Source organism: Anser anser (assembly GCF_964211835.1).
Source record: "Anser anser genome assembly, chromosome: 6".
Classification (NCBI taxonomy): domain Eukaryota; kingdom Metazoa; phylum Chordata; class Aves; order Anseriformes; family Anatidae; genus Anser; species Anser anser.
Window position 1 is genome coordinate 39,981,272 of NC_139726.1, and position 27,487 is coordinate 40,008,758.

Sequence of the window (27,487 nt, forward strand, 5' to 3'; positions counted from 1 at the left end):
ATTGCTAAACTCATTTTATGTGTGGTTTAGAGTAGAGTCATTGGTTGCTCAGACCCCTCCGAGTTGTACTCCCTCCAGCCTAGTCGCAGCAGGGAAAGCGCTTCTCCTTGGCACTGTTCCAAATTTAGGATGGTGTAATAGGGCAGAATTTGGCCTCTAGTACTTGTTCTCACAAGCTCCCCAAGAGCCAGCCAAGATTTTTTTCAGCCACTTCCTTCTGATGAGATTTTACCTCAGAGAGGCTCCAGCTTTTGTGCGGTCTTAACACAGTGACTGCTGGGAATTCAAGTGTCTACCCAGGCCTGCGAGGTGCTCACTTTACACCCTCCCAGGCCTAACTTCACCCTACGTGTTCCTATACACACTATTTCTGTTTTAAGAGAGCCCATGGAATATTTTATGTTGGGATTTGGTAAGAGTGAATGAATGCTCCATTATTCATTCTGGTGGTACAGCAGTGGTGGCTCTCAAGTTTTACAATGCAACACATTGCTGTAATGACATCATATGACATCATAAATCTCCCATGATTTCTAAAGCCTCTGATGAATGGTTCCACATAACCACTGTGTTAATAAATGGAAAAAAAAAAAAAAAGGTGAATCAAAGAAAAATCTTGTGCATTTATGCACAAGTTAGAGGTCTACAGGCAAGTACTAAACCCCCTATGCTTTACGAAGAAAACACTTTACCTTCAGTCCTAAAGTAAAGAAGAAGGCACCATCTTAATTTATGGACACTCTTAGACAGGGAATCCAACTTTCACATGAAAATCTCATATAGACAGCTCCTCCACAAAAACGTATGAATCTTAATTTCAAGTAATATTTCTAACAAGTTCTCTGAAGAAAAAAAAAAGTATTATATTTCCTTTATTACATCCAAATGTTTACGATATTTCAACCACAAATAGTGCAAAAAATATAACACATATTTTTCCTTTCTTTCAAAACCACATACATATTAGTCAAGCTGAAGACCAACTTCTTAGTCCTTTTCAAAAAGGTGGCTATTTGCCATCCTTACCGTCAGTCAAACACACACAGCTCAAGCAAAACCATAAGCCTGCTGTAAGACTCCCAGCCTCAGGCTTCATGCATCTCTCTACTGTCTGCAGTTTCTTCTTCCTATGCTCTCAAGAAAGGTACTTGAAACCAGGTCAAATCTTATATTTACTAAAACAAACACATCTCCCCACTTTCAGCCTCAGCACTCCCACAATTCTGTCCTCTGAGGACACAGATAATCTTTCTCTTTGCAGCACTAGGAGGATTCCTATGAGTAATTTCTATTTTGTTGTCCCGGTCTAAGTGTATTCACATCTACTTGGGTATTCATGTAAGCAAGCAAGAACCTAAACCCAAGCTTGTAGGATGTATTACAAAAAACAATCAAGATACTCTGAAGATCATTAGACAAAAATATCCTGCGGACTGATGGCTTTCATATAAGGAAAAATATTGTGTAGAAAAATGGCTTTGGCCTATCCCACAAGTAGCTAAGTAACCTGCCCCAGAATAGTTGCATCAAGGTTGTTGTTTTTTTGTTTTCTTTTGTTTTCTTTTGTTTGTTTGTTTTTTCCTGTACAGCTGAAAAATTATGACTTGATTATGAAAAATTATTTTTTTCCTAACAGAGCTGAAAAATTACGTGGACAGAACATCCCAAACAAGCTCTTTGCAAAGACTCAACAGTGGCTACTGTTCATACAGATAAACATATCTGAAGTTGTGTTACCTATGCTGTAATCAACCTGCCTCTTAACAGACCAGTTACTTCTTCACATAAAACAAGTTCTGAAATGTAGCTTGAGATATATCTAGAAATAAAAATCATGTTTCAACCTCTGCCCTCAACTGCATCAGTGGGAATTGAAAACTCCACTGACTTCAGAAGCATTCGACTTTATTTACACTGCTGTAACTTAAAACACAGTTTATTTTTTGTAAAGAATCCTTTGTAGAAGTACAGCACAAAAAATTATTAACGCTAGCAGCATTGCATGCACTTCTTCCAAAGAAGCACAGCCCCAAATGAATTATCATCCTTGACTCCTCTCAGCTCAAAAAGATATGTTCATGGTGTGCACTTCCCACTTCAGCATCTTTCTACCTTTCCCAACTCCACATTGTCTAAACAGCCAATGCTTTATAGGAAATCTATTGAACAGCCCTGCTATTTTATAACCTTTGCTATGCTATAGCAGCTCCCTTAAGTCCCTTTCAGCCCCAGTTTCCATCAAACCCTCTGATGTTATGCCAGAACATCAGTAACATGCAAAACTGTTTATGCAGTTTCAGGCAAATATCTAATCTGCTGTTTTTGCAAGTTCAAATTGCTGTGCTGCTGATAATAGAATAGTAAGATGTTACTCAGTACTGAGATCCTCTTTTTTCTGGGAAGAACTAGAAAACGTGAATTGTCCTATAATATTCAGCGGTTTGCTGAGCATGACTACGGTCCAGCCACATGCCATAGTGTATATATAGCCTTACAAGTTTATAACATACTGAGGTTTCTGCTTAATTTAAATCTGCTACTGGGTTTTAACATCTAGCTTCTCTCAATTTTCCCCATCTCCACACATCCCCCACCAGCACTCAATGCCAAAGGCTCAAAAGTAATGAAAGGGTCACAGGAGGCCCCAGTCATATTTGAAACTAACACACACCCATGCACAATCACACCATCACATACCTGCACACCCGTAACGTAATGTGCTTCAGACAGCATATCCTAAAGCCACCAATCATTTTCTTGCTCTGTTCCTAGCAAATTAAAATACTTGCATTCTTTTTTATTCCATGCTCTTATGCCAAAGATGAGATCATGCTAACAAGCTTCTGAAAGAATCCTCTAAGATTTTCTTATATTTACAAATTAAATTTTTAAAGAAAAGCTGAAGTTACCCTTATCAAGAACCCCAGAAGTATAGGGAAAAGAATGAAAATGTCAAGAATTAACAATACTAGGTATTATAATCCCACGCAGTGTTAATTTTGTTCCAGAATAGCATGTAGAAGTCTATCCCACCCATCAGATGAGTTACTATATTTCTACCAGCGTTTTGGCACCTCCTTCTGTACAAACGTAGCCCTTTTTCTATAAAGCATGTTATATAAATGGCTTAAATCCAGCAAGTATGGAAATAATGGGGTATTTTGCTTCTAGATTCAAACTCATCGCTCCTTAAATCAGACAGCATCTTTGTCCCCCTAAATACTACATCACACAACTAGCTGTGTATAAAATGACATTCAGTAGGTGTGCGAGTTCAGGGAAACAATAACCAGCATTAGGCAACAAAGAACTATAAGCAACAATTGCAACACAAGACATAACTCAATGGGCCAATGACCCAAGCCAAAATTAGAACCTGTTCCACCTTTTGTCCTGCAAAGCTACAAACTGCATCTCCTAACAGCTACAGAAAAATAACTGCCTGTTCTGTAAAAGACAAATGCTATGTAGATACACAAAGTTATTTTGTCATAAGCCAATTTAATATCTAAAAGTACACGGACCAGGGGCTGCCTATCTACTAGAGGATACACATGCTACAGCTACATTGCTGCAAATGCTGATTTAGCTGCAAGTCTTGTCATATAGCCCATAGGGTGTTTTAATAGTTCTGAACAGTGCAGTTACCAGCAGCTTGTATCCACACCCAGTTCCTGGATACATGGCCAGATAAAATCTAGACAAAATGCTAAGTACTTGAAGGAAAACAAAGTACTGTCTATTAATTGCATGGGAGTTAGCACTGCCATCATGTAATCCTTGCTGAAAACATGATTTTTTTTTTCAAATTTATTGCGATCTGTTAAAAGTCATTCCATTTAAACAGCATTGCACAATTTCCAGACAACTGAATCTGTGAAAAAAGCCTTATGGCTTTGTGTCAGGTCTTTCCACATTATTATGGTGCAAAGGCTACATAAATTTATCTCTTTCTAATTCTGGATTTTTTCAAATATCAAGACAGTGGGTTTTTTTTGTCTGTGGTGTTTTTTTTTTTTTAATTCTCCATCTGCAGCTAAGATTTCTCCATCTCCTGCACATTTACATGCAAAACCAGAGTTTAGGCATAAGAGATGCACATAAAAAGAGAAGGATTCAGGAGAAGCCGTGAAGATGTCTGATGGCAATTTTGTTGTTTAACAGCCTCTCCTTCAACAAAATCCACGCTGTGACCACTTTGGTACTACAGCTGTACTTGGGCCTCTATCCCAACTTTGCTTCAATAAGGAGACGGAAAACAGTGTGACAGGCGAGTTGCTACACCTCAGTGAGATGGTGCAAGCACTTACCACAGTACCAAAATATCAAACGGCTGCCCATCACAGAGCCCTGACATTGCGATTGCAAACAGCCTGGGAACACTTACTTTCTTGGCAGTCTCTCCTTTTTTTCTTTTTCCTTCCCCACCTTACTGCACAGACAGACAACATATTTATAAAGCACAGAAGTTCCTTAAAAAATTAAATTTTACTACAGAGCTACAGAAAGGTGAGGAAAAAAAAAATCATGTTTTTATGATAATAAAAATATGCCTTAGCCTTGTTATTTAAATCAATTTTGATTATGAGACAAATATTATTTTTTTTAAGTGTAATCCACAGATCACAGATGGAAGATGTCTAATTAAAAAATATTGCATTTAAATATTGCAATATAAAAAATATTGCATTTCTTTCCTACTTCCTTTTATAAAGTCACACACTACCCTTTTGGCCCCCCTCTAAAAAAATAATAAACGCACACATTGGGATTTTGACAATTTGGCACTATCCTTTTAGAATCTGGGAATCACAATCAGCTTAACAGAAGTAGCTTTCTATCAGTAAACTTCATGATAAAAGTATTCCTGGACAAAGAAATAAAGGAATGTCTCTCTTATAGAGTATCAAACTAATCCTGGTGATAAATTTATTAATTCAACCCTTGAAAGGTCAGTAGAATATGATTTTTTTCTGTTATGAGCAAAATACTTACTCGAAATCTAAAGAATTTAATAGGGTTTAATCCAATCTGGCTAAAGAGAAGTTCCGTAACATTCTAACAGCCTTGGCACACACAGTAATAATGTTCAGTACAAAATGGTAAATTCACTATAAAACATTTTAAACTTTTAATGACAGAACAAAATTCCATGGAGAGTACAAAAGACAAATTTTAACAACTGCCAGTTTCTACTAAATTCTGCCATAAGGGTAATACTCAATTCGTAAAGCAATATGCCACTTTTGCTGGCAAATATCCAATTGTGTCAGAAGAATACATCCTGATTGCGTTTTACGGGACGGAGCAGCCAAGGAAAGAGAGACAGTGGGATTCATTCAAGATTCCTACAAAGTTCTCAGGGGTGAAAGAAAACATAACTCTGCAGCATCACAACATCTCTTCGGGCTATGTGGCACCAATGGAACCACTGCAGGACCTGCGTTTCCCTTTTCATTGCAGAAATGCCCACCTCCAGTACACCGTCCTTCACAGCAGTCACATTTCCCGACTATATATCAGACTGTTCATGATTCACCTCCGTGCTCTAGACTGTGGACTGCTATTGATGCAGCAAATCATATTTTTCAGAGATAAAACATTCTTTTTAAATCAACAAGTCCTTCCTCAGAGAACAAAAAAAGTTCTACCTTTGATCCAAGAAGCAGATTTCATTGTTTCTATGAATGTATATAAAATGCATTTCCTTTTGAACAGATTTATCCCATTCAGCATGCGGTTTTATTTTATGGGTGGGGCTGGTTTTTGTTGATTTGGGTTTCTTTGTTTCATGGCAATTAGTTGTAAAACACCTTAAGATGCATTGCTAGAATGACTGCTCTACTAAGAGCACTTTGTATCTTATTGTAAAATATTCAGACACTCAACACAAACAAATGGCGTCTGTAATAAAAATAGTGCCATATATCTTCATTTGTACTAGAACAAATCAGTTTTATTTGTTCATTCTGCATTTTAGTGTCATAGGTCTCTTAGAAAAGATAATTTATAATTCCTTCTGCAATTAGATATGAAATTAAGTCATCTTACTCTGCAGAAGAATTTATAATAAAGAGACCAGGTTCAACTAGTTCCACTGAAAATATTTAGATAGTGTCAAAAAAGACTGCATAAAAATCTTTACTGTTTTAACAAATTAACACTTGCCTTTTGGGTAAAGTACTGTACATGCTGTTAATCTTTTAATTAGGTTCTCAATTTCACATACGCATTTATGATAGGGGTTTTTTTAGTGATCGAAAAATGCAAATGCATGGTGTTGCTATGCTCTTTTAGCAGACATCTCAGAAAAAAAATAACTAGCATGTGTAGCCCTCTATTTAAAAGCTTGACAATAAAATATTAATAAATCTTTGAGAATATTACCAATGAAATGGCATTCCATGTTCTTTTAAGCAAATACAGCTTACAGATACAGAAAAAGACTTGTTCTCCACACTCAAGCCACATAAAAAGAAAGTTTTATGTTCGTAATGCGTGCAGTTTTTAAACCTATCATCAGCATTTAAAAATATGTAATAGATGCTATCTATATAAGTGGATACATAAATAGTGACGTTTGAAACATATTCTATGGAAGCATTTCATAAAATGCCAATTTTCTCACGCTGAGTGCTGTACAATTCTGCCTAAACATCTCCTTCCAGGATCTTGAAAAGATTTGGTATTATCTATAGCTCATTAGTTGATATGTTTCTTTCCTCAAGCATTTGGTCCATCCTCAGTTTCAATGCAAAATAAACACTTTTTCCCTCACAGCCTATTTCATAGATTCTCTAGCTGGTGCTGAAAAAAACTACTCAGAAAGGCAGAAAAATTGCCATCAGTTAACGATCCCTATGCCAAGGGACATTTTTAGCATGGAGCTGTCACTACGAAAGCAGGAACTATCTACTAGCTATCCCACATAATGATTTTTGTTAGAAAAAGGAAAAAGGCCAAAATGTGGCTAAGCAGCAAATATATTATAAAAACAAAGTATGAAAGCAATTTAGCTAAGAATCCTGACTGGCACACATTCTCTTTCTAGCTTGCTTGTTTGAATTTAACTCTTTATTGTAACTGTGGAACCAGCCAGGTGAAGTTGAAGATGCTCCATGTACACAATTAAGGAGTGAACACATTAAAATACAGACCCCAGACCCCAGGATTACTATTGCTTCATTCTTTAATTGACAGATATTTCATCCTAGAAAACTTATTTTCTATTGGAATGAAGTTGGAAGTAAATTTACCCACAGATATCCAGTGAAAAATATCTTAAGCTCATCTAATTCAATTTGACGCAATGCTTTTTTTTTTTAAATCACACCTGTATAAACCTTTTTTTTTTTTTTTCCCTGGATAAACCAAAGGTATTTACTGACTGAAAGAAAGACAGAGCATGAGTGATCCTCCATAAGCCCTGCATTAGCAGGGAAATGGAGAGAGACCCACCCTGAGCAGCCAAGTAGCTCAGTGGGCAGGAGGAGGGCATAAACACCAGCTTCTTTCATCCACAGCTTGCATTTTAGCCTTAATGTTACTTTCTGAATGGGTTTCTAGGCTAACTGGCAAAAGGAGGTCACCAACAAAATTGTCTTTTGTTTATCCTTTTTCATTCTGTATATTTAGCTGGATCCCTTCTGCTACGCTCATATGTGGTGGTGAGCAACACTCAAAATTGACCCCTTGCTGTCAATGCCAGAAGGATCTTTTCTAAAGAGACGATCAGAAACACAGAGCAAGTTCATGCTTAGCTTGTGGATGTAGTTGAAGGGGACTGAGAAGTACCGCTTTGGTACACCATGAGCTTGAAAGGGACCCCACAGCCAGCAAATTTGCTCCCCACATGCTCAAACCAATTTTTCACATGCGCAGGGAGATCCAGACCAGAGCACTCTCATGACAAAGGGACCTGGGGCAGAGCAGCCAGCAGAAAGAGCTGTCCTTTATCCAGAGCAGCACACCCCTTACAAACACTGCACAGGGGAACCTCTGAGGTCCTAATAGTTGGGATGTACTTCCCGAAAAGTAGAAATCAATGTGGTGGATGAGCCCTGCCTTTGCTAGGGTCAAGGACACAAGCAGCTGGAGTTGGGCCCAGCTTTGTGCCCCGTGGGCAGCTGTGGCAAAAAAGCATACTCTCATGCTATGGGGTTAAAATGCTGCTGCCCTTCTCTAGAGCAAGGACTGGAAAACATCTCAGCAGAAAAGAATATCTAAAAAGAAAAATCAAATTGAAAAAAAAGCTACCCTAACTTGTGTGCAGCCTCACTAGGCTCTGCTCTCTTCATATGCTACTGAACGTTTAAAATATATTTAGCTTGTCAGCTACCAGGCTGCTAAATGCACTTCATTTTCCTTCTCTTGACAGGGAAAGACCAAGTCTAACCTAATTTACTCCCATTTCTAAACGTAACTCTGCTTCCTTATCAGATTCATGCAAGAAAGACAATTTTTTTGTTGTTTTCAATTAAAATTAATAAACACCATTTCCCAATTTTCCTCAAAAATACCAGTGGTTCATGGGTTTGTGGGCTTAGCTGAGAGGTTGGGAAGGGGGCCAAGAAAAATCAGAATTTTTGGTCTAAGTTTTTAATCAAGCACATGCAGGCTTTTCAATGTGAGCTTGATTTTTATTTCAACCCAAATTATTATAAGGGTTTCCGTGACAGGAAAAAAAAAAAAAAAAGAATTAAAAAAAGGAAGCCTATGGCTCAATATCCCCAGCATTTCTTCACTGGCTTGTAAAACTACCAGAACGCAGGAAAATATGTCCTTGAAGAGCATGATGCTTGAAGAAACTCCTGTCCTGCCCGGTTACCTTTTTGCATACAGCCTGCAGCACACAGCGAATGGGAAGCACTATAGACTACAGCACTCATAAAACAGAAGAACAGATTTACTGTTACGGCCATAGTGATATTTCTCAGAAACAAAGAGAGAGAGAGGAACAAAATGCTTAATGATACCTATCTGTAACACAGTCTGAGGCTTATCAGTTATGAGCATGGAGCAACCAAATGACACACACTCGGCTGCCACAAGCTTGTCAGAGCCCGAAGCTGTCACCAAGGCACGCTGCGTTTCAAAGAGTGGGCCTAGCTCTCCCCTCGCAGACACGAGAAGTCTCGGGCAGTCAGGAAAAGAAAGAAGACGGGGTGTTTTCCTGCGACAGCCCAAGCCTGCTCTGTCCCCTCCACTCTCTTCTTCTCATCCCTGTCTCCTCCTGATTACGAGCCGTGTTTTGCTCAGTCACAAACCGCAAATGAGACAGAAAGCAGCCGTCAGAAGTCCTGAGCTGTTCAGGGCTACGTTTGGTTACTCTCCTTTAAGCTGTTCAAACACCAATAAATTACTCATTTACTTATACTACCCAGATGTTTGCCATCTAGAAAAGTAGATTATTATTTGTAGAAGGTTTTGTTCCATCACAAGAATCCTGTAAATAATATATTGGGATCAGAAAGCCAATACCGCCTGGCAACTTTTACACACATCAGCACTGGGCGGGTGGCGGGGAAGAAAAGGAAAGAGACACACTTCTCCACCACTACTTGAAAGTTAAGAACTTTCATCATGAGCTTATCAAAGAGTGAAGTATTCACTGTAGTTCACACTGTTGCGATAATGAAGTTACTTAAAATAGCACTATGGATGGGGAACAAGGGTGACAAGCTGGAAGGTGAGCTATTACTGGATTTTGAACTTATGTTTTCATATATATATGTGTGTGTGTTATTTTATATATGTATATTATATATGTATTCATATTGTAGATATAAGTTACAAATATAATACCTATTTCTTTATATATATAAGAGTAAAACATGAAATGTACTCAGTTTGTTATATATTTGAATACGACATCCTAACATTTCTATGTAGGTCAACTTTTCCATAAAAAATTCACCTTAGTTTTAGTAAACCCTAAATATATATGCAGCCTCAACCTCTTTTTCTTCTTTAATATATTACTTAAGATTTCTTAAGAGTTCCAAGCAACATTTAGAGAGAACTCTTGGGCTGTAACTGATATGGCACGAGATGCTGAACCTTTAACAAGTGTCTTTCAAACCCTGTGTCCATTACACACTGAAACACCTATCGAAAAACAAAGCAAGAAGAGGTTTTCAGCATTCTCATTAAATTCTGACTTTCTCTCCAGGTTTCTGTAATTGAGTTTCACTCGTATTTGTCATCAAGTTTTGTAGGGTAGACAAAACAGTGATTTGCTGGTAAATACCTGTATACAGGGAGGGAAATAAATATTTGAGCAGTACTCAGCCCACTTTCTTTAAACATCAGGGAGAAAGACAAAGAATACAACTCTAGCAATGTACAATTCAAGGAGCTGCTTTTACAGGGAGCGCTTTGATATGGATGGCTGAGTATCGCTGTAAGAAATCCAGTCTGCTTAGCAATCCCAGACAAAGTTGTCATTAAATTTAATGTCTGAGTTTACTGCAAGACGTACATTAGAATTGTACCCCCCATGCTTACTACTCTTAAATGATTTGATTTGGGCCTTTCACAATTTCACCAGCAAAGCTGGAAAAGAGAAAGAAGAGCTTACCCATAAGTGTCCCAAATAGAAGCAAGGTCAGCAAAAGGGAATTACTAAATGTAAGGAGCTGTTAATTAAAGATGGAGTAAGACTGTTCCGGTGAAAAGAGCTCTGAAGTGAGCTGGGTTGTTTTCATCGGTTTAGAAGGGTGATCATATTCTGCAGCAAAAGAGTCTGAGTGGAGAGAAATACATCAAGTCTACATGACTGACAGCTGTTAGGTGAGACCAGTATGCTATCTCTATACAAATGAAAAACAAAAAGTTGCAGTAAACAGTGATAGAGCTAGGAAATGACCCAACATTTAGTTTGTTGATCATCACATTCCCTTGTTATTTAAGTCACCATGTCATCAGTGTCTCTTCTACTAATTAAAGCCAGTATAATATTGACTAGAAGGTATTTGGTCCCATGGACAGGGAGCCATGGCTGAGACATACAAATGGCACTGGACACTTGGCTAAGGAGTCAGAAGACCCTGAATAATAGCATCCTTGTAATTTATTGCACATTATTTACAGGGAGAAACCTGACACCAGGTTTCCTCTCATTTCTCTCTCACTGCAGTGCACTGCAAGGAGTGCTCATGTTCATGTTCCAGAGCAGAGCATGCTGCAGAAGCAGCACCAAACTCTTCTAGCCAAGTCTGTTTTAAAACTTCCCATAGCTGCAAGCAACAACAAAGCCTCAGAGGTGAGGCAGCAGGAGAAGGTTAGTTGGTCCTAAGACACAACTCTGGGGGGCACAACATCAGGGCTGAGGTACCCCATCAGCTGCTCTGGCCAGGCACTGCCCAGCATCAACCGAATTCTACTCTTTCCTACTTGGCTGTGCAGGGCTGATAGGGCTGATGCTGCCTGACCTCAGCTCGCCAAGTCATGACCCCCACATAGCATCACCCTCCTATGTGTCCAGCTACTGCCACTGTGCATGGCTCTGTACAGCCCCCACGCTTCTCCCTTTTCAGGCAGTGTGCAGCACTAGAAGAAAGGGGGCAGCGTGAAGAGAGGCCTCTGAGGCATTAACGCAAGGCATTGCCTCTTGCAGCAGCTCTGCTCATGGTGGTGTATTGCTTAAGAAGCAGGGGCTGGCAACCTCTGCGGTGACAAAGATGGGAAAGATCTAATATTTCTCTTTGTTAACTCCCCTCAGCTGTTTTCTCACCCGTCCTTCTGCTCCACTTGGCATCCCAGCACTGTTTCACTTTTTTGTACACCCTTCTCCTCGTGGTAGCCTCTCTTCTCTGCCCCTGCTCAGCCAAGTCCTTGTCTAAGTGCTTAGCTCCTGAGAAGTAGATCCCAGCCAGCAACACCATACAGCAGCGACATTCGAGGTGTGCATCCCAGGCAACTATCTCAGCAATGCCCAGCTAAAGCTACCCGCAAACACACAAGCCCACAAACAGCAATCAGGGCAGGCACTCCCCACTGCCCTGTCCAGCAGAAGCACCTTGGAGAAGGCAAAGCCTGTTTTGATGACCCATTCACCTTTGTGAGGCTTTGTAGAAAACGTACACCAGTTCTGTGCATGCTTACAACAGCTAGCAAGGAACCAAAAAAATAATATATACATATATATATATACACATATATCCACAAGAAATCCCACTATTTTCTTTTTCATATGGATTCTAAGAAATTGATAGAATTTTCCAAACATGTCAGACTAGCACTGCTCTTCCTCCACCCCACAGCAGGGAGGGAGTCAGCTTTCAAAGTAGGTCCCAAAGCGGCAGGACTGCACACAAAGTACTCCAGTTGCAGGTACTTTCATATTACTTTGGTTACAGTACTCGGTCCCTACCATTTGTCCCCTCTTGCACAGCCCATTTAGAGTACCCTGCCCACAAAAAAATAACAAAAAAAAAGGCATGTAAATTGTATTAAATTACACACGAAACAGGTGCAAGGTGCCCTTTTAAAGCATGACTATTTTCCTCTCCGTAAGGCACATGTAGCTGGTTCCCTAGTGTCAGGTGTAGACTCAAGTGATGGAAGAAAAATACATAAATGTTTATTAAACCTTTGTTGCCATTCACTCCACCAACTTTCACACCCCAATGCCAAGCTGTTAACGAATTCCCATTCTGTTCCAGAAGACTTTTCACAGCTCCTGTCAGAAAAGGGAAGTTTCACGAGGGCAGTGCTCGCTGGAAAAGTCTCTGCACTTGCTACCATCAACAAAAAATGTTTGCAACCAGCTGTTTGTGTAACAAATGTGTCCTGCCCAAATTGTATGGGAATAAAGAGCTTCTTCCACCGAGGCATGAGGCCACCTTCACATACATCTCCCACTACATATTTGTCCCAAGACTCCCCCAGTTTACCTAATGACCAGAACAGGCAATTAGCCATGATAAGCCAAGTGACCGTGAGCCAGTAGGTGACCCAAACCAGGTGCCAGCTGTGTATGCAGGGTGCAGGTTGAATGCCCAGCCATGGCAGCACCTCCCTGTGGAGCTCCATAGCTTTAGGCTGCTGTACAGGCAGGCAGCCCCACAGCAGAACCCCTGGGGCACAAGCCCCCCCGCCCCCCGTGCTACATTTTCTTTCTGGCACCCAGACTCTGCTGTACGGCTGGTGAGTGTGAGATGGGACCCTATACACAAGTCACACACCGCTTGCTTGAAACTCGGCAGGTCTGTGCAAGTGCCATGGTGAACTGCAGCAAAGGTGATGTGAAATTGCACAGCAGTTCTCTCGCTGCCACAATTCTGTTTTCCCCCTACAAGTAGCTCTTATCTGACACTGGAGACCCTGTTCTAAAGGGAGCATGCAAACTCAAGAATTTTCCCATGAGATGAAGTGAACACTGGTACTCCTCTCTGACAGTCAGCCAAAGCAAGAGGAAGGAAAAAATTACACATTTTTCTAACTCAAAAGGTGGCAACTATTACACACTACATTACTGCTTAAACAACCTTTACAAAACCAAAAGGTTTGACATGCTTACATTTACTTTGTCCTTAGAGGACACGAGGACACCTACTCATGCCAATACTCTGCACAGTGTGCTGCTCAAAGTTTTACCATTTTGAGAAATGCACCTGAGGATCTTCAGCTTCTCATGCAGATCCTGTAATTCAGCTGATCATAAAGCATAGAGAAGAACTAAGTGGCTGTTTATCAATGTATATTGCCAAATGAAATCAATCCCAAGCACTAGAACAGAAGCAGACTCTTCCTATAACCAGAATGAACAGAGCAAATAGCTTTATATTTTTCCCCCTTTTTAATATCAGAAAATTGTGTTCCCAAATAAATCCTTTTATTAACGATTTGGCAGCATGCTTCAGTCAACACTGGTTGACAGATTATAGCCCAATATTCTATAAATTTTCACATGAAACTAAACAATCTTAGAGACCTATTAGCACTCTGTCTCTGCCTGAACCTCATCTCAGCCTGCAGACAGCTAGCACAAAAATAAGCTATTACAGAACATGCTGCACACTTCAGCTTCGGATGTTATAACCAGCATGCTCTACAGTATTTGCCCAGGATGTACAGTAGATTTTGGAGAACTAGTCCTTCAGTGTGAATGCAAATAAGCTGACCAAGTAAGAGATTTGGTAGCTGACAGACCTCTGAGGTATTTTCTGTCCTTTCTAAATATTATACCATTTGATGTTTTCTAGTGGAAGGTAATTGTTTCCTTAAAGACAAAAATGGCATTGTCTTTTAGACTAATTGCTTCAATTAGAGATTCAACTTTTATTTTCTAGATGAGTTATTTGAGCAACACACCAAGTGACAGATTAGTATCTGAGCCTGATGACTGTCAAAGCCTCTGGTTTAAAAACGCAGCGGCCGTTTCCTCCCTGCGCAGTGACTAATTCCCTTTGTGAGTCAATCTGTCTCTACTCCTTGGTATTCTCACAACAGAGAGATGCTGCAAAAGCAAGGTTCCCCAAGTGAGATGCTCAGCCAGTGTGGATCACTGCACTGAGTGGCATGCCTTCCTGGAGCAGGTTTCTTCCAAAGACTCCCCTTTGTAAATGCCAAGATACAAATCTTGGCCACCAAATGCAGAGTGTTCCACATGTTAGCTCACAACATGATGAGCAACTGTGTTAACTGAGATGGATAGTGCTGTCAAAGAGGAAGCTGGCTCACCAGGATGGAAACAGTGGGAAACGCTGACCTTTTACATTCAAAAAAAAAAAAAATTGTCCCTAAAATGACATGAAATGCTTCCTATTAAAAATGAACCTACCTTCTCATATAGCGTTTAGAACCGTATTGTGCAAATTAGCACGTTGGAGCTGTGCATGAGCTCTGCCTGTAAGCAGATCCTGAGCCTCTCTCACAGAGCAGAAAGGCTGACAGAGGAAATGAATCATTATCACCCTGCTTGGAAAGAAGTTTGTACAAGGAGCGCTGTGCTATTAACCACTGCCTGGAACTCCTGGATTCGACACAACCACTGCTCCCTCTGTTCGCACATTCAAATTCCTAGCTATACAAAATGACTAAAATCAACAGTGAAAATCCTTATCCCCAGGCAAAGCTACTATTAAACTACTCTAAACACACACAGGTTCTATTGATGACATGAAGATGAAACTGAAAGTTACAGGCTTCTCATCAAAAAGAAAAAGCAATTAAATAATCTGCTTAGGGTACAGAAGTCTCTTGAAATGCAATGTTCGTTTTGGAAAGATTTCTCCTACCCCACCACCTCCTACCTGTTTCCCTCAAGATTAGGGTTTTAGGTTCGTTTTTTCCATGCTGATATTTTGGGTATAAAGAGGAAAGCTTTGTTTATTTTAAGATTTCACCACTTCTGGAGAATCTTCTCTAAATGAAAGGGACTGTAGGGCTTTGCAAAGGACTTTGCAGCAGTATAGTAGGTAAGTAGAAATAGAGAAATGAGTCTGCACATTTAACACTACAGCTATTGGCCATAAATACACCACTATATATAACACCATTATATACATTATACCATTTAAAAAAATGAAAGATTATAATACACTTTAAAAAGTGGCCCTGATACAAAGAGAAATACCAGATGCCACCTAGCTGTACACCTAGAGGGTCTACCCAGCTCTTCTGTGCTGACTTCCTCGAAGTATCAATCTGGCTCGAGATACAGAACAAATGTGTCGTAAATATGCTGACTGATCATTATCACCATATTTCATACTTCAGCAAGATCCAGCTAATGCTTTCTAGGCAGGCTAACAAGGTAGGGGTTGTTGTACACCCAGTTTAAGATTAAGCAACTAGTACGATTTAATAAAAAAATTTCAAGATTTGCCACCAATTTTCTTGTTTTCTCCTTGCATTGAACAACCTCAGGTGCTCTCTTCTGCCAGTACAGAGAAGGGGGAAAAGAACTTTATTGAATACCTTGTGCCTGAGCTGCAGAGCTGTGGGAATACCCCAGAGCCAGGAGCGCTGTCTCCACCAGCTGGCTAAAGAGCACATCTTTGCGAACCAGAACGAACTCAGCATGCTCTTCTCGATTATCGTATTCAAGAGAGGTGTCTGACTGCTCCACCACACAAAAGACTGGAATCATCAAACCTAGATGGAAAAAAAGAAGTTATTAAGAGAGGAACAAGAAATGTGTCATACATCTCTGATTAAAGCTTTAAATTAAAACACCTCCTAGAAGGCTCATCTTAAGTGGATATCTGCCTTTCTTCCCCGTGGGATAGCTTTTGTTTTCTTTCCAAGGGAAATACTGAAGTCTCAGCACTTAACTCATTTAAAAACCACACTAAAAGCTCCAGAGAATACAATTCAGGAACAGAATCACAGCCAGTATGAGGACAAACAAGATTTCCTAATAAGACCTTTTCGACATTGCAGTTTTCTAGAGTTCCATCAATGTCTTATTCTTGCAGGTCAGGGCTTCTCCACACTCAGCCATATGAAAACCTGACACACAAACACTTCTCTCCTGCTTCTCCATGACACAGTGAATGTCATGTGGATATCAACAGAGGTTAGTACCATATGCACTTCTAGGATGGGTTAGTTTATTCACACTTTTCCAGACCATGACCACCCATTTCATTGTGCAAAGAAAACACCTTTGCATAGATTTTTGCTGAAAAGGATAATGTTCTGGTGTTGGTAGCCGTTGGCCTGGCAGACCCAAAGAGGCCAGTGGCTGTTCTCCCACTGCATGTACAAAGAGGCTGAGAACAGCTCTCTTAGAAAGAGGATCAAGGACGAGGAGGAACCACAGAAATGGTAAACTCAAGGGGTGGTCTGGATTCAGTTTTGTTCTGTTTTATTGTAAACTTACTTTTGTGGTTACGGGATCAAGGCATCTATGGCTATAAATTGTGGGGCATGAACTTAAAGGGATCCAGTACTACAGACAGTACAGAAACAAGCCAATCTGCAGGAGATGGCCTTACAGTACTCTAAGTGCATTCATGGAGGGAAGATGCGTGGAAGGAATGCACAAAAAACCTACTGAGCTGGAACATCCATTTCCATCACTCTCTATAGGGCAGGTAGGGTGTGGCATTACCTCCAGTAACAGAAATCCATTAATTTGATACAATCTGTTAGCCCCTACATAAGTTACAAAATATTGGGGTAAAGATAAATCTCAGCTTAAAGCAGTTTCAAAACATGCTATCTAGGGCTCACAGTACTGACAGAAAGTTTACCTCTTGCTCCCGTTCTTCATAAAGATATAGAACCATTTCTAGTAGCTAATAACTATGAAAATAATAATTATTAAAGTATTTACAAAAGGCTAGATGCAAATCACTGTATTCCTGGACTGGGGACTTCTTTAAGGGAAAGTGAGGAGAAAGCCACATTTCCGATCTCCTTCTGTACAAAGTCAGTTAAATATCTTTAAGATCTTCTACTATTAGCAGTTTTAGTATCTAAAAACCAACAGTTAAATATCCCTTCAGAAGAGTTGCCCTGCCCTGAAATAGACAGTCATATCTGTAGCACCTGCTAAGGGACTTGAATCCTCCTGTCTTGAATTTGCAGAGACTAGATATACTTAAAATATATTTTAGATACACGTTGATCATTTGCTGCCCTAGCTGCCATGGAGTAGCTCCCAGTCTGAGATTCGAACTGCACACCAGCAGCAGTAGCTACAAGCCTGGATATCCAGTTGATGGGTTTTAGTTCTCTGTTACATCCTTTAGTAACAGGTAAGTAGATTACAGCATCGTATTGATGCTGTTCCCTCTTTACTGCTTGATTTTGGGCTATACTGATGCATTTTGCAAGTTCAAGCAGCCAAATCTTAACACACTCACTCAAGAACGTAAGGGGAAAAAAAAATCTCTGGATGCTTTCCTGAAAAGAGTGCAAGGCTGATCCTGTTCTCACTGAAGTCAACGACAAAATTGTTATTCCTTTCAAAGGTTAAAAACTTAATTCTGTTTGTCCATAAATGATTTAGCTATTTCAAATGAAACAACCTCTGCAAGCGACAAACTTGCCCTCCTGTCGAACATACAGTCTGTCACAGCACTTCTGATAGGGCTATTAATGTCTCAACAAAAAGAGTAAGGTAATTGGCCAAATGCTACAGCTGTGATATCGGTTGTGTAAATTGCATTTTGGCAAGACGGCATACATGGGTGAATGCAAACTAATGAGAGGGATGCCACGGGATCTTTTATGCTCCTGCTGCATGCTTTCCTTGTCACAGAACAGTCTTCCCACCTTTTCAACACAGAGGTTGTACCTATTCTCCGCACAAATTATGCCCATTGTTTACTGTCTTGATACAAACAGGACCTCAAATGCTAGAACTGACATTGTCCACAGTACCACAGGAGGGATGCCACAACAGACCCACAGGAGCCTTGCCCGTGATGATTTTCTAAATGGCCCCTTCCTGCTGCCCATGTTTGCAGGAACCCTGCTACAGAAACAGCTTTTGCAAAAACATCTCTGAGCTCAGTGACCCAGCGTAACTGACGATAAGCTGTTATGAGTACCTTAAAAACAGAGAGCAAAGGGCAGGTTACCACATCTGCCACTGCTAACACATTCTGATGCCTCTCACTGTAGCATATGCAGTCTTAATACCAGTCCTTTACTAAAAAATGATAGTAATCCAACTTCTTCCAAATAAATCTCAATCCAAAGTTCTCTCTGCTTTTTCCTCTATTTTGTACTGCAGACAGTTAAGCTATAACACATCTAATGTATTCATTACCTTCAACTTCTCTGTTTCCCGATGTTATCTAGATATAAATTAACATACTTCCAGTACATTACAATCAGAAGAAAAAACACCTGCAGCCAAAACCAACAATCTCTTTACACACCAACACGCATAACGTCTTGCTCCTAGATGCATCTATTGCACCTCCACAGGGCCCTTACAGTCAAGGGACGCAAGTTAGTCAGTGCTCATCAGCATCCCAGCTGAACAATTTACAGCAACACTCAGAGAGTAGGAGACTAAGCATCCAGAATGAAGTCTTGCATGCAGTAAGAAAAGGAAATTTACTCATAAATCCTGAAACCCCTCAGCTCTTTTCCCTGATGCCTGATCAGGCAGAACTAGTCATCCTCCCTCTCCCATGCATACAGACAAAAAAAGGCGCAGAACTTCTGTGCATTTGCTCTCCCAGCTTTAGAGAGATGCTTCAGTGAATAATGCGGTATAACTCATGGTGGATGACATACGGCACTGATTTTCACACATGGAGAAAACAAGGGGTAATCTGAGGGCTAAAAAGGAAACATTTTGTTTCCTTAAAGGAGGAACACTATGCTGAAATGAAAACAAAACATTAATAATGATCATAAATTATCCAAAATACTTTTTCTCCTTGATGTTAATTCATTTAGCTGGCTTATAAACATCTTTTCAGCGCTTCTGACAGTGCTTTGACCACATATAGCTAGCATCTATGTAAAAAGTTAAGGGAACATAAAACAAGATCCATGTAAAGGCTTTTATAACAACATCTATACACTGCAAGAATTCCCTGTATTCCACGGACGAGAATAGGGACAAAGTATTCCCAGAAGAACTGAACGGTGAGTGGTGACTGGTACCTCTGTATAACACATATTTTTAAAAAGATCAGAGATGGAAGCTAAGCTCTGCTATTGCTTTTATTGAAAACACACAATGTACAGAGAAGGCTTTGTAAACTTATTTGCCCTTTTTTTTTTTTTTTTTTTTGCTGAGACTCTTCTAAGTGGCAGAGAAATCAAGAAGAAATTAAATATGTACCAAAGAGACCTGTGCCCAAATGCACATTTTCTCCTCCTTGCTGGTTTCACTCTATAGTTTTATTTTACTGGGGAGCAATTCATTCTTAAAAATGGAGGAAAAAGGAAACAGGTACTCTGTTCAAGAAGTGAAAAGTCTGACAATCTGCTGTGTAAAACATTAATTTAAAAAAAGCTTGCAGCCCGTTACAAGTATTATCAAACTGAAGACAAGCAGCCCCAGGAAAACATCTTTGGCTACAAGATTTACAAGCAGAAGCTGTTAATTTCCAATAGCCAACTAGAAAGACAAGACAGGGCAGCTATTTAAGAAGTACTGCACTAGCAACTTTGCTCATTTTCAAATGATACTTTGTCCATTGCACACTTCAGAGCAAGTAATAAATGTGATGTTATTAGTGCTCAACTTCTACACATCACCCAGTACCACACAATCACCCCACGCTTGGCACCTAAACCAAAAAAGAAGAGGCTACGGAAAGCTGCAGAGGAGGTTAAATGATTGCAGCCACCCACCTCTCCTGCCCATTAAATCAGAAGCAGTGCTTGCTCATCCTAATAAGTATAATATGAGGATCAACCAATGAGAAGAGGCACCAATAAAATTTGTGTCTTTTTAGATTAAAATCGGTTTTCATCAGCCCAAGTTTTGAGCCCCATCTAGGTGTTATTTAATTTAATCTAATTTGAACAATTTCCAAACATCAGCTTGATTAATTTCAACAGCATGGTGTTATGGAAAGATTTACTGTACAGGGATTGTCTAGCAGAGAATTAATAAAGAAGCCAGTTCTTAGCCCTGAGTAACATGAGGTTTTAAGACTTCCCAGATTTCTAGTGGGAATACTTCATAGCACAAGCATGTTTTCTTCTGGGAGTGAAACCCACCAAAATTATTAAAAACTGAGATCAAGTGGTGGTGTCAAACCCAAAGGAAATCATTCTAGAGTGGAGAGATTTTTATCAAATGAAGAAAATGGAAAATAAAGTTTTTGTTGTTGCTGTTGCGCTTTGGGTTTTTGGTTGTTGTTGTTATTGTTTTTTGTTGTTGTTTTTGTTTTAACAGAACACAGACATACACACAGTGCAATCTCTCTCAAAGACAAAGCAAATTTCTATTGTTAGGAGTTCAGAAACTAGGACATTTATTTGAAAAATTCATAAACTACTGAAAACTCTTCATTACTGCATGCAGAAAACATTTTCCCTAGCAGAGACTTTAGCGTGGGTCATTCTCAAAGCTAGTCTTTTCAATAGGAAAAAAAATCAAAACTAAGAAAAAGCAAGCAATATCCACAAATGTTTATTTGCACACACACCTCCACATCCAGTGTAAAAAAAAAAAAAAAGTAATCAAAACCATAAAGGGCACTAAGATTACTAAAAAATTAATCTAACTGCTAAAAGCGCATTGTTCCCCATCTTTGACTGTCCAATGCATCTTAAGTTTGTACTTGATCTGCAATGAGACTCAATGCTGAATGCCTTCGAAATACTGAGTTACTAGCAATCTCAACTGGACTTCCACGTATGAGAGCCTTGCCCTGAGACACAGACTCTGCAGCTCTATTAGCAAAGCATGGGTCATCTTGAGGAAATTATCTGGATAAAGATTCCATACGTTTAACAATAAAACATGCTTACACAACCGAGAATAACCACAGGAAGCAATCAAACTACAAACAGTCCTCAAACCTAATCTGCTTCTGTTTTTTCTTCAGGAGAGAGCACTTCACTCTGCAAAGGCAGTGGCAGGAAAGCAATCAATTTATTTATTTCTGTTTGCACCACAATAGAGCTGACTTTAAATATACTGATTTGGTATTTAAATCTCTTCCTCTTTCTTTTAAATAAATTGGAAAAATGAACATAAATTGAGAAAGCTTTTTAAAGAGAGAAATCAGCTTCCACCTGGCATGGAGAAGTTTGCCCATTCTCCTCCTCGCATCCTGCACCTCTAACCGAAAAGGCAAAAGCAATTAATTTTGATAGCTTTGGGTTACTCAGAAACACCTGAACAAATTCAGAAACACCTGATCAAAGAAAGATGTCCATATTGTATCTTACTACAACATAAATTCAGAGCTTCTATTCTGAAAAACTGACCACCAACACCAAGGAAAAAAAAAAAGAGTGAAGCTTCCTGGTGCCAATTCTTCAAAACTGCAATCACTTCAGGATTTGCAGCATACAGAGATGAAAATCTAGTGTGTATGTCAGTATTCAGGAGTTATCTATTCAAGACTCGCCTAGCTGCGTATGACAAGAAAAGATCAACTGCATTCCATTTTTTTTCCAAGAGGAAGGAAACCAACATGTATTCAAAAAAATAGTTTTGTCATTCTGAAGTCAACACCACTTTTATTTAAATCACAGCACAGCTCGAGCTGGTGGTAATGCAAGATCTTACCCAGAAAATCCCGTGGAGTCCAATTAGGGCCTGCAGATACTGGATGCACAACGACAGGCTGAGTAGGCAGAACCATACCATTCCCACACTGACACACATCTGACTGTTCACACTCAGGAAGGATCAGGCTTGAAGCAGATCCTGGGTTCAGCCTGTGCCTGTGCAGTTCAGCGAAGAGGTAGATGAGACAGAGCTCACACGTTTCAGCAAGGGTTAGTCATGTCCATTAGGGTTCACTTTCAAGCTACCCCATAAATTTTAAATGTAATTAAATTGGACAGAATATAAGCTGTTGGCACTTAACTTACTTACAATAAATGTGTGGTTTGGGTAAATGGACTGTGTTTCACCATTTTACATATCAAGCACCAACTTACAACAGTTTCATTATGAGGCTGGGCATTCTTCCATTGTAATTTTTTTTTACTGGAGACTGGAGGAATTACTTTGCAATTGTTTGTCACTAACCACTTGGAAACATGTGAAGAAAGCTGTATGTACACAGCGACAGGAGGCCAGTGGGAAATCTGTATGTCAAATATGTCAAATATCAGAGACTGCACCAGCATCTTCACAACTGTACAATCCTATACCAAAAAAAAAAAAAAAAGTACCAAGCACCTCATTACAATAAAAAGTTTTGTTTAGAAACAAGAACCTTACTTTCTGCTAATCCTCTGCTCTCCAATGTGTTCTAGACAAAACATGAGCTATCTGATTTTGTACACAACCAGTAATGTAATGCTGTTAAACTCCTACTCTTCAATGGTTTATAAGCCTGTTGCAAATAATTTGTTCCAGGATGCAATTTGGTAAAGAAGAGCTCAGTCCACAGATGATTTTAATACAATGTTTGTCAAAGAAACAAACAAATAAAAAATCATGTTAAATAATATTGCATTGTAGAAGTTTTCTTCTTAGGAGGGCCAGAGGAAATAAACTAAGGACAATATCTTTCTCCTCCTCCCCTGTTATTTTTTCTGGCTTTAAATATTCAATAGATCTGTAGGCAGGAAATGCATTTCTACATATTATATTTTAGGCAATGGTGAATGCAAACCACAAGATATTATTTACATCCTTCTTCAGCTTCCAGTCCTTTCTGTGGCTTCAGTCTCCCAACCATCACAACCATCCCAGCTCTCAGGAAATTTTATAAAGAAGTCACTAACATCTCTGCAGATGTCCCCTGCTTCTGACAGCTTAACTAGCCAAAGAATCCTTCTCCTAGCTGAAATAACAGCTTTACTGTTTAACACAAAATATTCCAGGCCACTATTCCACCACAGAAACATATTATGAAACTCATAACTTGATTCGATAATACTCGAGTTTCTCAAAAAACGATATAAAAGAAAAGCAGTATTAAGAGCATGTGTTTAGACTAACAAGAAATGAGAAATAAAGGGGGATATGGAACATTTACCTCTAGTGCAGCCCCTCCTGCTGCGTGTCTGGGACAGAAGTGGCACTCAAGGGAGACGAGGGCTTTTGTTAGTGACATTGGCTCAGCTGCTCCTGGTGACTAACCGACTTTGCTAAACTAGTTACCCTAACTCAGCCTCAACTCCAGATCTGTCACACTGCTTGGGTCTAAAGGGCAAGGAAGAGAGCGGACGCTTGAGTTTTGAGCACAGCCTCCCCGCTGCCGCCTGGTTAGCCCAAGCAAAGCCGTGTGCAGGCGGTCAGGAGGCAGAGGCAATTAAAGAGAAGAACAAAGGCACCTAAACAAGTGACAAGGGAGAGCGACAGCCCAGACCTCAAAATACAGTTTTACAGGAGCCCGAGACAGAAGAAGGCACAAACAACTGTCGCCATGATTCTAGCTGAAAGCACCATTTCCCTGCCAGCCCCCCAGACATGCAGAAACGCTTGTGCCAGTACCAGCCCCATGCGCCCATTGGGATCTGTACACAGGCTGTCCAATTCACAGCGAAAGGCAACCATGAAGACACCATAGCTACATTTTCCCTAAATAAAACAGCTCACTTGTTTCAACGTGTCTCCCAGTTAAAAAGATGAAAAAATACCCTGTAGCAGTTCTTTATAATATGAACTAATGGAAAATACACTCACTTCACTCAAAACCAGTGAAGGAAACTCTTTCAAATTAAACTAGCTTATTTTTTTAAATAATCTTAAGACATTAATTTCCTATAAGTTTTAGGTTTTGGTTTCTGTGACTTAAAAACAAGTTTAGGGTTCAGGAGGGTTTTTTGGTTTGGGGGACTGCTTTCTGTTTTTCTCTCAACTACGTAACAAAAATTGCCTAAGGGGCTAAGACTTTCTACGCCAAGTTCCACTCAGAATTAATTTTAATGACCAACATTTTTAAACCCTAAAAACTGGAACCACTAATAAGCCCTTAACTTTGGTGGTGCTAGCAGATGCCACCATATTATGTAATTTTTAAAGCAAAAAAACATCTTCCAGCAGAAGCATTTTAATGAAGGTTCTATTAAATAGTCTTCTGGTACTGGGATAAGTCCCCTGGAATATAATAGAAAAGCTTTCGTAGTTGGTTTGAGGTTTTATTTCTGGAGAAGAGCTGCGTAGCATGCTCAGGCCTGCTTCGGGATCTCCATTGGGACCCACCAGCAACCTCTTTTCTCCTTCACCTCCATTCCTCTGTGAACCACCCGCTGACAAGAAAAAGAAGAAACTGTATCATCCTCCTTCATGTTACCAGCTAAGTAGCTTACCAAGAGTCTAAAATAACTACTGCAGCTACATCCCTGTCTTCAAGACCAACTGCAGGCTCCAGCTGTATGACAAGCTGAGTGGATCTGTAATCGTTGCCTGAATGATTCTGGTATCTAAAGATATAGGGATAAAGATGAGGGAAAGCATCGTGTCTTTTAGACATTGGCAGCATTAGAAAACCTCATGTCTAAGCTATGTTAACAGACAGGGCAGAACTGTTTATGGGCAAAACTTAGAAGAAAATATAAGGCAGGACAAACCACATTAGACACTATCTCAGAATAACTGCCACCAAACTCAGTGGTCACGGATGAAGCCCTTCATCCCACCACGCTTTCAGCAAGGGTTCAGCTACTACAATGGCAGCATCATTCCCAGATAGTCGTTACCTGGCATAAGGGGACCACAGAAGTCTTTGTCAGATCTTCGGAGGGCAAATGAATGGGGGAGAGATCCCCCAGCCAAGAAAGCACAGGAGCTGCTCTGTCATTCCCTCCTCCGGGGAGCAGCTAATGTCCTCCACTGCCACCCTTTTCACCACTCCATGTGCAGCGCATCTCCAGCCAGCCTGCACCTGCAACCTAGCACGTCACGGAGCAGTGACAGGCATCTGGGGCTTGGCCTTTACTTACAACTTTATCCTCCACGCCCCCAGAGAGAGAACATTTTTGAGCAGCATTCCCAAATTCCTCCTTTTTTAAAGAGCTAAGATAATGGGCTGCGGGGGAAGTATTCCATGTTTCCACAAAGAAGAGATCACACATTTGACAACTTTCTATTTGAAACATTATCCTCTTGGAACACCTAACAGCCAGAAGGTCACATCAATCTCCCAGTTTTTAATAAATACCACATCTTTGTCAATCAAGTCATGAGGTCAAGGAACAAGAATCAATAGGTATATTCCCTTTCTCAAGTACACACAGCACACTTACTCTGTTTAGCCAGTATGCTACATTTTGGGGAGCAAGTGCAAAGGACCCGGTCAGGCCAACCTACTATGTGTGGATTCACTGGTTAAGAGCCAGCAATCCATGCTTTTGGGGCTGAGCAAGCTGAATTGCTGCAGCACTGCATACTCTGAGCCACACTGGAGAATCAGATACTCCTGCTAGTGCAAAGGCATGTGCTTGCTCGGAGGTGTCAGCCAAAGAGAGCAGATTACATCTGCTCTCCAAAGACTGAACTGGCTCCCAGTTCATTTCCGGATGCCACTCCAAATGTTGATTTATGAAGCTGCATGGCACCTGACTAGAGCCAAGGCTGCTGCAGCGAGGATCTCTTTCCACGTATGTACAGCAGAAAGAACACTTCTGCTTGCAGCTCTGGGACTCAGCTTTGGAGAAAATGGAGAGGCAGGTTTCCTAAGCCTTGGACCTTCACCTACAATGAGGTCCTACTTCAAGGGCAACATGGCTTACGCATGCTGCCTGGCACAGGGCCTTTCCATCTGTAGGGCTGCAATGAAAGACAGAGTTTGTGAGACAGCTAAAGGGTCACCCAAGAGTCTGTCCCAGCTAGCAATAGTCTAAGAGATTTAGTACTTCTACTGGCACCCATATCCACAGATTTGGAGAGGCAAAAAATTGGAAGAAATCAGAGCATTTTTTTTCCCCCTTGAAGTAGCACAGCACTTTATTTTGAAGGAGGATTCTATTTATTTATTTATTTATTTATTACTACTTTCCACCTGTCCTTGGCATTCTCTGAACTCATCTATTTGGCAGGTCAGTATGACACTGTGTTCATACTAATATAATCAAGAAGGCTCGAACCAATGACAGAAACATTGTATTCATTATTAAGCCAAACCCAGGCACCCAGATAATGTTTTACTATCAAGCAATATGCCTATTTACTGCACACTTGCTCACAGCAGCCTGTATGAAGTCTACCATCCAGAGCTTGAGCAACAAACTCAAGTTAAAAAAAAAAAAAAAGGAAAAAAAAGCCCATACTTCTGTTACTCTGCATTTTCTCCAAGTCTAAAAATTGGTAGAGTGTATGACAGGTCCACCTCATTTTTCTTAATGATGTTTTTATTATTCTTTCATTCAATTAAAGCAGAAATGGATATTGCATCTTCTGACTGTATAATTGTTATTGTAATCTGTTTTCGATCACTGCTTGGGAAATGGGTCCAAAACAACATAAACTATCCACAGCCTCAGAATACAAGTCATTTTCTTTTACTACGATACTTAAAGAGACATCTATCATGTTGCTCTGCTAGCATGTTTGTATTATGGCAAAAAAAGTTATTTGTAAGTTGGGAAAAGACATTATGAAAATCACCTTTTACTCCAAAGTATTGTATAACTCATAATTTATAACTACATTTCTTAATAACCATTCAAAATAATAAGGCTGGAAATTGTGCACATCTAATTTTAATATATAAATAATAGGAACACATGTAAACCAAAATATGCTCAAAATATGAATTTATATTACTTTGGAAGAATAGTCTGGTTATAGTTTTGAAAATGACATGCTTCATTTCCAATATATGCCTGTCAGCTAAATTTATGACAAAACACTGTGAGTTTAGATTACTAAGATGGTAAATAGTTATATTTAAGTTTCCTCACTTATCTGAAGTTTCAGTACAAA

The 27,487-nt window shown here is 39.9% G+C and overlaps 1 protein-coding gene across 3 annotated transcripts in view; it reads right to left on the bottom strand.

Moving 5' to 3' along the window:
- Positions 1-27,487, bottom strand: part of SATB2 (SATB homeobox 2) — a 135,874-nt gene that overhangs the window by 95,088 nt on the left and 13,299 nt on the right. For all 3 annotated transcript variants that reach the window (XM_083843039.1, XM_083843038.1, XM_083843040.1), the window contains one exon: positions 15,925-16,101. In XM_083843039.1, coding sequence (XP_083699165.1) covers positions 15,925-16,101 — 177 coding nt within the window. The remainder of the gene's footprint in view (positions 1-15,924; positions 16,102-27,487) is intronic.